The 12,307-nt window shown below is 34.3% G+C and overlaps 2 protein-coding genes across 3 annotated transcripts in view; one reads left to right on the top strand and one right to left on the bottom strand.

Moving 5' to 3' along the window:
* LOC138705821 (nose resistant to fluoxetine protein 6-like) overlaps nucleotides 1-12,307 on the bottom strand; it is a 358,549-nt gene that overhangs the window by 282,764 nt on the left and 63,478 nt on the right. The gene's annotated exons all lie outside the window — the stretch shown is intronic.
* Nucleotides 1-12,307, top strand: part of dbo (Kelch-like protein diablo) — a 103,551-nt gene that overhangs the window by 64,653 nt on the left and 26,591 nt on the right. For both annotated transcript variants that reach the window (XM_069834482.1, XM_069834483.1), the window contains exons 7-8: nucleotides 814-947; nucleotides 5,777-5,985. In XM_069834482.1, coding sequence (XP_069690583.1) covers nucleotides 814-947; nucleotides 5,777-5,985 — 343 coding nt within the window. The remainder of the gene's footprint in view (nucleotides 1-813; nucleotides 948-5,776; nucleotides 5,986-12,307) is intronic.

Below are 12,307 nucleotides of genomic sequence, written 5' to 3'. Positions count from 1 at the left end.
CAAAATGTATCAACAATGAACTTGTTACCATAGTAAGCATAACCTTAGTGCTTCTGTACAAAACAAATTAAACATCATATAAAATATACACTCTTTCAGATGCACTGCCTGCAGCCATAGAATGCGACCCAGCAGACGGTGTTCAGATGATAAATAAATAGAAAGTATTGAGTGCCATTTAATTTAATGTTCTCGATGACGTCATAATTCTCATAACAGTAGTCACGAAAATATTTTGTTTTCATAAAAATATTCCTTTCTAAATACAAGGTTTGATGTGTCTGAGCTTTTTTTTTTTTCCAAAATTCTCTCATTCAATTTTAATTGCAATTAAGCATTACTTTTGTAAATATAAAAGACATAGCACTATATTTCCGTTCTGTTCTATCATAGGCCTTCACCATTTATTGCCTAGAGTTTGGAACAGAATAAGGAAAGACCTGAACATCAAATTTTGCCTTTATTTATAAACAAAGAATCTTTAACATGCAGTATTATAAACAAAGAATCTTTAACATGCAGTATACCTACTAATATGGTGTATGCGCGCGCACTTGCTTCAATATGGAACTAGTGAGGTTTTATTTCCTTATCTGATGAAGTGGCACTTAGGATGTTTTCCCACCCAACATCTATTGCTTGCAATACAATTTAACCCATGATGCTTGGATCTAGACACAAATATAGTAATCATTAAATCACAAAGGCCGACTTAATATATGAACAAAAAACTAAAGAAATAACATTAACATAATTTGAAACCTCTAAATATTTCGTCAACATTATTTGTTATTTACATGTTTGTTTGTTCAGGTATGATCCTAAGGAAAATAAGTGGGGAAAAGTAGCACCCATGACTACTCGACGTCTTGGTGTTGCGGTGGCTGTGCTTGGAGGCTTCTTGTATGCAATTGGTGGTTCAGATGGCCAATGTCCTCTTAATACAGGTACTTTTGAAACACTATAAAGAAAGTTTAAATTTTAAGAAGAATTGGACAATGAAATAAAAAATAAAAGACTTCCTTCAGTTCGCAGCCTTGATATTTGTTGAAATATTTTAGAGCCTGATTGTATTTGTAATTGCTTTATAAGTTTGGTTATTTCAATAAAAGTCATATAAATTCCTATATACAATACAACATAATATATACTGTGAGAAATATCAGGTTGTGATTGACACTGTGTGGAGGCTTGGTGTTATCTTGTCCAGTAACACTTCATGATCCTCTTCTTATGTCACCACAGGTTTTGAATTGTTATGAGCAAGATAATGTCGAGCCTCCACACACGTGAGTTCGCCCACACACTATCAATCACAACCTTATTTATCTCATATACCCTATGAACAAAAAAAAAAAAAAACTCTTGGAGCATAAATTTTTCTAAGTCTCCTTCAGATGAATGCCTGATTCAGGAGTGAGCGAATGTTGAGCATCATGGACGAAGCTAATATTATAATGTGATTCAGGTGTAATCTCGTATATAACACGAAACTGCTTCCCCTGTGAAGCAACGTTTATAGCTCAGCAGTGAAGCATGTGCTTCTATGCAAAGCTTAGGTACAGCTTCGTGATATTTATTTTCTTCATGTGAATTTAATTGCATCAATTTCTGTCTTTCCTTTGCTTATTTGTATGGAAAAGTATTGGTTAATCATTGTGTGATATCTGTTTTACAGAAACAGCATTTTATCATTAAGTTATTATTCTGTCCAATGCCAATTGTCGTCTTAAACACAAAAACAACTTCATTTGTTATAAAAAATATAACACATAACTAATATTAAAGATATAAGAAGAAAAATATGACTGAGATATGTCAACAGAATGTGTCCGATACAAGTCGTAACTTCATAGCCCATTGACAGAGCTTGTATTTCTTATGTGAAAGACTGGGTTTTGTGCCTATTGTACAGGATGGTGCAGGTTGTTGGATAAAAATTATATTATAAAGAGACTTTCAAGCAAACATATCTCACAATAAAGATTTGGCTACACTATGGAAAATTGCTCTACTGCAACATATGATCAGTATAGTCACAATTTCGATTGTTAGCGTCATTCTAGTGACCATTAATGGTACCAATTATCCTGTGGCACATGAGTTACATAATTTTATTGTAGGCTTGAACAATAAGTCTTCTAAATGCCATTACATCTTGCTGTCTTTTCGGAAAAATCTTTTCCTTCAGAAATTCCCAAAGAAAAACAAAGTCACGTATGTTGAAATCTTCACTATTTGGGAGCCGAGATTGTCCACCATTGAAATGATCTAGAAAACTGTATGAAATGATGCGCATGTTGAACATTTCACATAAAAATTCCAACACAGTGTTAGCCCTACCATTTTGCATAAACCACTGCTTATTGAAAAATAAATTGTAAAATGTGAAAACTTTAAAGTGTTAAAATTGTTTGTTCTTTTTTTTTAATGTACTATACCTTAGGTTGTCATACAGTCCTGTTCCAGCATGATTTTTCACCATCGTCAGTGGTCTTCTGCTATAGCTGTCATGCTTATCCGTTGTTCTGCTGTTGTCTGTCTTCAATGGGTGGAAGATACCTCAGCTGTGGCTGAATGGTCAAACCTTCAGACTTTTACGCAGGCGGCCTGGGTTCGATTCCTGGTCAGGTCTGGGATTTTTTCATTGAAAAAATCCATAGTGACACTTGTGACGGACAAGGTCGCAGTTGGAGTTCTCCTGTTTTTCCTCATTTAGACATTTACATCATTCTGTCACCATTTCTCCATTTTGTTATCATTCCATAACATTTTCCGAACACTGGCTGGCAATGCATGGAGGGTGCTGGCCTAGGGACGAGTGGGGTTGCCTGCTCGAAGCCTGGGCACACAGAACCTTAGTGTGATCAGCCAGTGTGGGTTTGGGAATACATCACCAGAGGGTCAGCACAATAGATCTTAACAGCAGTGCTGGGCTATAGTGCCCTCCTCTGTTAAATTCAATTCAATTCAATGGATGGAAGATGCATTCCCTACCCATAGAAGACAGAGAACAGCAAAACAAGGTATAAGCATGACAGCTGATGCAGAAGACCACTGACGATGACAGAAACCATACTGAAACTGGACCGTACGGCAACCCAAGATACATTACCTTAAAAAAAAAAAAACAAACAAAACAAAACAAAAAAACAAGATAGTTTTAACACTTTTAAAATTTCAAGTTATAAAGTTTTAAATTTTATCAATAAGTGTTATAAAGTGAAACTTCCGGTATTGGAGTGGCACAAATTCAGTGCAGTTGCACGAAAACTCTTCATAATGAGAGAGAGTAACAGAATGGTGTGACGTCTCTTCATTTGTTGTAATTGGTCCTTACTTCTTCAAGGAGAATAGCCAAGCTCTCACTTTAAATTCTGTTTGCTATTGCACCTTCCTTGACACTTCCCTTCGTCCAGAACTCTAAAGATTGATGCCTAATGCCAACATTTGGCTTAAATAGGATGGTGTTACATCACACACCGCAAGAGTATGCATGATTGCAAGATTGCATTAATTATTGTATTGGAAACCACCATATTAATTGATTTTTAAGAACTGAATATCTCAATAAATTGCAGTAGAACCTCTTCCTATTTCTAACAGTGATCTTGTTTTAATTCATTCCCTCATAATAGTGTAATCACCAACATAGCTTAAGCAGTAGTGTATTTGTGTGCTGATCCAAATATTGGGCGTGCGTTTAATTCTCTCTCTCTCTCTCTCCCTCTCTCTCTCTCTCTCTCCTTCCCTCCCTCCCTCCCTCCCTCGCACCCTCCCTCCTTCCCTCTCTCTGGTTTTAGGTTTTTTCGAATTGGGAGGTGGATGTCAGGTAATCTGTGACGAATTCTCGGCCAATACCATCCTGATATCATCAATTCCATCGATGCTAAATAACCTAGTAGTTCATTCAGCATCATTAAATAATCGAATAAAAAGAACATTGTAACGAAAACCATCAGATCTCATGCCCCACTCTAAAAGACTCAATATCTACAATATGCAGTGAGACAGGACAAATTCTCAAAAAGGACTAATCCTAAGATTCCAAAAACTAAACTAAACAGAAAAAGGATAATATTTTTACCTACCTTAGCCGGTTGTAAATCCCCGAACCCTGATTTCTGCATTGATTATGCTGTTTTCTACATAAATGAGGACAACTGATAGTATATATTTAGTTAAATTGCATACATTTCATTTAATGTAAACTTTGAAAAGTGGTTATTACAGGACTCTACTTTACTTTTCACGCAAAGAATTACTTTTTGTGCTTACCAGTCTTATATGCATTTAACTTTTCTACTGCTTCTACTTCAGAATGTTACATATTTAAGTAGTGAAGTTCTATTATTATTATTATTATTATTATTATTATTATTATTATTATTATTATTATTATTATTATTATTTATTTATTTATTCTGGTGTAGTTAAGGCCATCAGGCCTTCTCTTCCACAGCACGAGGAATACAAATACAATAATAGAAATAAACAGAGAAAAAAATACACTATTTACAAAATAAAGCTGCACAAAAAATAAAGAGAGAGAGAGAAAAAAACATTATAAACAAAGTAAAGCCACACAAAATATATATAGAGATTGCAGTCACACAAACTTTAAATGAGTGATTAAGTATCATAATTAATTGTATCCTAACTAATTAAGTAACATAAACAAGAAAGTTACAATTTTAATCTAGATTAAAAAAGAAAAAGAAAGAAAAAAAACACAAATCAATACTTCTAGCAATACCTAAAACATTAACTAAGACAAAATTTTCCAATTTAATTTTGAATTGTGATAAAGTCTGGCAGTCCCTGACATCATTAGGTAACGAATTCCAGAGGCGAGGTATTTCTACAGTATAGGAAGATGAGTATAAAGACGTTCTATGATGAGGGATAGAAAGAAGTGCTTGATGTCGGTTTCGAAGAGTTGTAAGAAATTGAAAGCGCGATAACAGATAATTCAGAGTAGAAGTATTCATGATTCTAAACAGAAGAGGCAGTGAATGTATTGTTCTTCGTTCCTTCAGACGCACCCATGAAAGTAACTGGAGGGAAGGTGTTATATGGTCAAATTTACGAGTATTGCAGATGAATTGTATGCACACAATATGAACACGTTGTAGTCTCTCAGCTAAGAGTGAACTTACATTAGTTAGCAAGGAATTGCAATAATCAAAATGGGGCATTACAAGCATCTGAATAAGATTCTTTTTTAGAGTAAGTGGTAGAAATTCTTTCATATGGAACAAGGAGTGAAGTTGAGAAAATATTTTTTTGCAAATGTGTGTTACTTGAGTGTTCCAATTTAGATTGCTATCCATAAAAATGCCAAGATTTTTAACTGTTTCACTGTATTTAACAATAATCCCATTCAATATTATATGTGGTATAGTACTACTATCAAGAGTGCTTCGTAGACGATTATGTCCCATTACGATTGCTTGCGATTTCTCTGGATTTAACCTTAATCCAAATTTGTGTGCCCACAGTGAAATCGAATTCAAGTCTTCGTTTATTTTGTTTACTGCGTCATTAGTCTCATCAGGGTGGAAATGCAAATAAATTTGTAAGTCGTCAGCATACATATGGTATCTGCAGTGTTTTATCATATTAGTCACGTCATTAATATAGATCATGAAGAGTAAAGGTCTGAGAACTGATCCTTGTTGAATGCCAGATTTCACGACACACCATTTTGAAGAATAATCGCATGCAATGACACATTATTAAAGGATAAAAAGAAATTTTTATGAATTATTTACAGTGGAACGGTACGATCCTCGACAAAACAAGTGGTCTCCTGTGTCACCCATGTCAACAAGACGCAAACATCTAGGTTGTGCAGTATTTAACAACTTCATATATGCTGTGGGTGGTAGAGATGACTGCATGGAATTGTCCAGTGCTGAACGCTATAATCCTCATTCTAATACTTGGAATCCTATTGTGGCTATGACTTCAAGAAGAAGTGGAGTGAGTATGAGCTTAAGTATATAATTGTATGGAATGAAATGAAAGTCTGCATGTTAGTCAGTAACATTCTCCTTTTCTTTTTCACCATCAATAGTGTCACATTTCTGTCTATCTGGTTCTTTCATCCATTAGTAATTATGTACAAACATTGTCATCATACATTTACAAGTATTAGCATTCTTTGATTACGTGATCTTAGAGGTTGGAAATTCACATTCAGCTTTGAAATATATTAATTTAAAATTAGCATAAAGTCTTTATTTACATCATACATTCGCAAGTATTAGCATTCTTTGATTACGTGATCTTAGAGGTTGGAAATTCACATTCAGCTTTGAAATATATTAATTTAAAATTATCATAAAGTCTTTATTTACATCACACATTCGCAAGTATTAGCATTCTTTGATTACGTGATCTTAGAGGTTGGAAATTCACATTCAGCTTTGAAATATATTAATTTAAAATTAACATAAAGTCTTTATTTACATCATACATTCGCAAGTATTAGCATTCTCTGGTTATGGGGTCCCAGAGGTTAGGAAATGCACATCCAGCTTTGAAAAATATTAGTTTAAAATTAGCATAAAGTCTTTACTTGGCATCATGTATTCGCAAATATTAGCATTCTCTGGTTATGTGGTCCCAGAGGTTTGGAAATGCACATTCAGCTTTGAAAGATATTATCTATTAATTTGAGAAAAATTCGTTCCGGCACTGGGAATCGAACCTGGGACCTCTCAACTCTGCATGCTGAGTGCTCTTTCCATCTGAGCTATACAAGACACGATCAAACGGTGCTGGCCAAACTCTTCTCCTTCATATGATCATTGTATTCAATGAGGACGGTGAGACCTCATACATGAATATATATGTGTATTGAAAGATATTAGTTTAAAATTAGTGTAAAGCTTTTATTGGCATCATAAATTCGCAAGTATTAGCATTCTCTGGTTATGTTTGGAAATGCACAACCAGCTTTGAAAGATATTAGCGTAAAGTCTTTATTGATATCATACATTCGCAAATATTACTATTCTCTGATTATGTGATCCTAGAGGTTTGGAAATACACAGCCAACTTTGAAAGATATTAGCATAAAGTCTTATTGACATCATACATTCGCAAGTATTAGCATTCTCTGGTTATGTGATCCCAGACGTTTGGAAATGCACAGTCAGCTTTGAAAGATATTAGCGTAAAGTCTTTATTGACATCATACATTCGCAAATATTAGTATTCTCTGATTATGTGATCCCAGAGGTTTGGAAATGCACAGCCAGCTTTGAAAGATATTAGCATAAAGTCTTTATTGACATCATACATTCGCAAGTATTAGCATTCTGTGGTTATGTGATCCCAGAGGTTTGGAAATGCACAGCCAGGTTTGAAAGATATTAGCGTAAAGTCTTTATTGATATCATACATTCGCAAGTATTAGCATTCTGTGGTTATGTGATCCCAGAGGTTTGGAAATGCACAGCCAGGTTTGAAAGATATTAGCGTAAAGTCTTTATTGACATCATAGGTTTGAAAATACACGGTCAGCTTTGAAAGATATTAGCGTATAGTCTTTATTGACATCATACATTCGCAAGTATTAATATTCTCTGATTATGTGATCCCAGAGGTTTGAAAATACACAGTCAGCTTTGAAAGATATTAGCATATAGTCTTTATTGACATCATACATTCGCAAGTATTAATATTCTCTGATTGTGTGATCCCAGAGGTTTGAAAATACACAGTCAGCTTTGAAAGATATTAGCGTATAGTCTTTATTGACATCATACATTCGCAAGTATTAATATTCTCTGATTATGTGATCCCAGAGGTGTGAAAATACACAGTCATCTTTGAAAGATATTAGCGTATAGTCTTTATTGACATCATACATTCGCAAATATTAGTATTCTCTGATTATGTGATCGCAGAGGTTTGAAAATACACACTCAGCTTTGAAAGATATTAGCGTATAGTCTTTATTGACATCATACATTCACAAGTATTAATATTCTCTGATTATGTGATCCCAGAGGTTTGAAAATACACAGTCAGCTTTGAAAGATATTAGCGTATAGTCTTTATTGACATCATACATTCGCAAGTATTAATATTCTCTGATTATGTGATCCCAGAGGTTTGAAAATACACAGTCAGCTTTGAAAGATATTAGTGTAAAGTCTTTATTGACATTATATATTTGCAAGTATTAGCATTCTGTGGTTATGTGGTTCCAGAGGTTTGGAAATGCACATTCAGCTTTGAAAGATATTAGTTTAAAATTAGCGTAAAATCTTTATTGACATCATACATTCGCAAGTATTAGGATTCCCTGGTTATGTGATCCCAGAGGTTTGAAAATGCACATTCAACTTTGAAAGATATTAGTCTGAAATTACTGTAAAGTCTTTAATGACATCGTACATTTACATGTACAGAGACATGTGGTTTCCAGCAAGTGCGTAACCATTTCCTCGGCACTTCTACAATACATAACAGTACTAACAATAAATGTTCAATACCGGTAATTTGGACTTACCATGCTCACAGTTCTTGCTGAAAATGGTCCCTATTTGCCACCACACACAACTGACATCTTCTGATAAATGAATGAACAACACTCTGAAGTTCCAGATCATTGATAGCCTCGATTTCTTCTCGTATATAGTCTTTTAGTTCAACTATAGAATGAGGATTTTTCCTATAAACCCTATAATGCTTGCACTCTTGGAATTTTATATGTCTTCAGTTTCAATATAATTTTGTTGCATTTCTTGAGAGGGCTGAAATATTGCAGTTTCCTCTGCTAAACACATTAGAGATTTTTGAGGGGTATGTTCTAATCTTTCACCTATGTCATCTAATTTTTCTTCTGTAAGAACACTACGTTTTCTACGTAAAGATTAATTTCTGGTCCTACAGAATTTATCTGGTTTGGTAACAGTGGTTATTAGAGGAGAAAAATTCGCTCCGGCACCAGGGACCGAACCCAGGTCATTCCTTCAATGTGGCAAGTGCTCTAACCACTGAGCTACGCCAAAGTTCAATCCACAGCACCGGATCGAATCCCCCTCCTCTATGTTTTTCATGTAGTGTGGCCTGACTCCATGTTCGGCATATATGTTGACATATATTGCCTTTATACAAGGAGTGCACTCAAATGGATGACTTTAATGACCAGGATTCAACAGTATATGCACTGTTGGGCGAAGAATCTACGTAAAGATTAATTTCTGGTCCTACAGAATTTATCTGTTATGGTAACAATGGTTATTAGAGGAGAAAAATTCACTGTGGCGCCGGGGATGGAACCCAGGTCCTTGGTTCTACGTACCAAGTTCTCTAACCACTGAGCTACGCTGAAGTTCAATCTACAACACTGGATTGAATCCCCTTCCTCTAGTGTAGCCTGACTGCATGTTCGGCATATATGTTGACATAATTATACAAGGAGCGCACTCAAATGAGTGACTTTAATGGCCGGGATTCGACAGACTTGATGTATGTCAACATATATGCCGGACATTCAGTATATAAAATTATGAAGCTTATGAGAAGCATATCTTCAGTCTCAGTTTCACTGAGTTAACACGCTGTTTATATAGAACTGAACTGTAACTCTGTTACTGCAGAAGCTGCAGAAACATAATAATTATGATGTTTGATGTACAGTACATTTAAAAATGCTCCTGCAGTGAAATGCATGTTTGTAATACATTTATATCTTATATCAGTAGAGACCGTACTTTTTGGTAATAGTGATATGCGCGAAATTTTCCACAGTTACTTTCTTTGTTACATTTATCCTTCTAGCTACCTGAAATATAAAAGTTCACAAAATAACATTGAACTTGTATCACTGTGCGAAATATGTCGATAATCACGAAATATAACCTCCTGTCGCAAAAACCACGAAATATGTACCAAAATTTTATTCAGTTGTTAAAAAACATGTTTGTGACTTTAATTTCAGTCAATTTGTCACTCACTTGGTACTGCCAATATTTCTGTATTTCCTCTATGGCTATTGAAAAAAAAAAAATCAGTATCTGTATTTGAATGCATCAAAGATTGAAGAACATAGTACATAATTTCGCCATTCCAAAGCAGAATTGTTTAGGTATAGCCATTCTTGCTTTGAAAGGTTCTATTGAAATATTAAACAACCTTCTGTATAGTATAAACTGAAGACCAAATTATATAGTCCAGTTGTAATTTTTCTCATAATATCATGTTGAACCTTTGTTACTGTTACACTATTGTATCAAGATATTTAAATTTGTATAGTATTTGTCATTTAGGCAGTCTGCTATGGCAGAAAGAATGTTCAAATCAAATGCATCAGAGGCTATATTTTGATGTGAAGCGATTTTGGGAGATTAATAAAGAACCATAGTGAATTTGGTGTGAACTGTCTGCAAAAATGGCAGTGTTGTTTCCTGCATCAGTCTAATGTGGACAGTGAGGGGAGATTTTCTGCATAGACGAAAATACTGACTGTCATACAAATTTTCTTGTGGACAATGTGGAAACGATACTCAGTTTATATTTATATTTGGCGATGCTGATATGTGGGGGTGGAGGGAACAAAGTATGTTAAACCTTTGATCACATATATAACAGATTGCTCAGCCTTATAGGCTTTGATGGCAACAACTTTTATCAATTTCACTATGCTGCCATCTAGCTACTGCATAAGAAGTCACATTATAACTCTCATTTGAATTGCATGGAGCAACTGTACTTCCAACTAGCGGTCGTTCCCAATCGACAGTGGCGATCCTGCTGGTTGTTCTCTTCTACATGTTTATGTTTTTAACATTGGGATATATTATATGTGATCTGGAATTAAACATAACATAATTCATTTAATTGAAAACTTATTTCACGAAATATCCACCGAAATTGTGTCAGATTTAACACCGAAATCACCCATTTTATTTCACCAAAAGTATGGTCCCTATATATATATATATATATATATATATATATATATATATATATATATTTATTTATTTATTTATTTATTTATTTATTTATTTATTTTTGCCCACTCTTATGCCTTCCAAAATAATAATCATAGTATACTCCTGTTTCGTAAGAACCATTGTGTGTGCATAATAATTTATTTATTTATTTATTTATTTATTTATTTATTCTGGTACAGTTAAGGCTATGAGGCCTTCTCTTCCACACTACCAGAAGTGAAATACATAATGAAACAATGACAAAAATAGTAAAGTCATACTTAAATATAAAAATGATTTTTATGCACATTAACAAGCGTACATGGGCTATAATGAAATATTAACTAAACATGATATATAATTAAATTATTTACAATTCATATCCTAATTCTACTTTATGGTAGGCCTAAATGACAGTTTATATACACACAGAATAACCTATAAAAATCGGCTAACACTCATAAATCAATATCATGTAAAAGTATGTAATTCTTAATTTAAATTGATTAACCGTTTGGCAATCACTGACTTGACGAGGTAAGGAGTTCCATAGGCAACAAACGTGACACTGAAAGAGGATGAATAGAAAGAGGTACAGTGACGAGGAATAGATAATAAGGCCTGATGTTGATTCCGTAACGTTGTAAGATATTCAAAGCTAGTTCTCACATATTTTGGAGTAGAAGTGAATAATATTCTAAACAGAACAGATAAAGAATGTGCTATTCTACGTTCCTTTAGGTGGACCCATGAAAGAACTTCAAAAGATGGCGTTATATGGTCAAATTTACGAGTATTGCAGATGAAGTGGACACACACATTATGAACACGTTGTAGTCTTTCAACTAAATTGACAGTTATATTTGTCAAGAGAGAATCCCAGTAATCAAAATGGGGCATCACTAGCGATTGAATAATAATGTTTCTTTTTATGGAAAGAGACAAACAGTTTTTCCAGTGATTTAGAGAGTGGAGCAATGAAAATATTTTCTTACAGATGTGAGTTACTTGACTTTCCCAGTTTAGATCTCTGTCCAAGATTTTTTACTGTGTCGCTATACTTAATAAACGACCCATTTATTGACAGTCTTGGTGTGGTTTTGTCGTCAGTTGTAGTCGCCATAGCATACTGGTGTTTCGTAAACACTAGTGAGTGTGCATACCATTACCACATTAATACCAATTTAAATGTCAGCTAACGAGATAGGCCAATGCCATGAAATGGAAAATGGTTGATTTATTTTTATTGTAGAGTACACATTTTTAAGAAGTTCAGGTGTCAGTCACTGTAAGCAATGCAGCAACGTGTTCTCTCTGTGGCGCAATTCACACAGAGAAGATGTAGACAGGAC

This window comes from Periplaneta americana, chromosome 9, assembly GCF_040183065.1.
Source record: "Periplaneta americana isolate PAMFEO1 chromosome 9, P.americana_PAMFEO1_priV1, whole genome shotgun sequence".
NCBI lineage: Eukaryota > Metazoa > Arthropoda > Insecta > Blattodea > Blattidae > Periplaneta > Periplaneta americana.
This window is presented reverse-complemented; position numbering and strand designations above follow the sequence as displayed.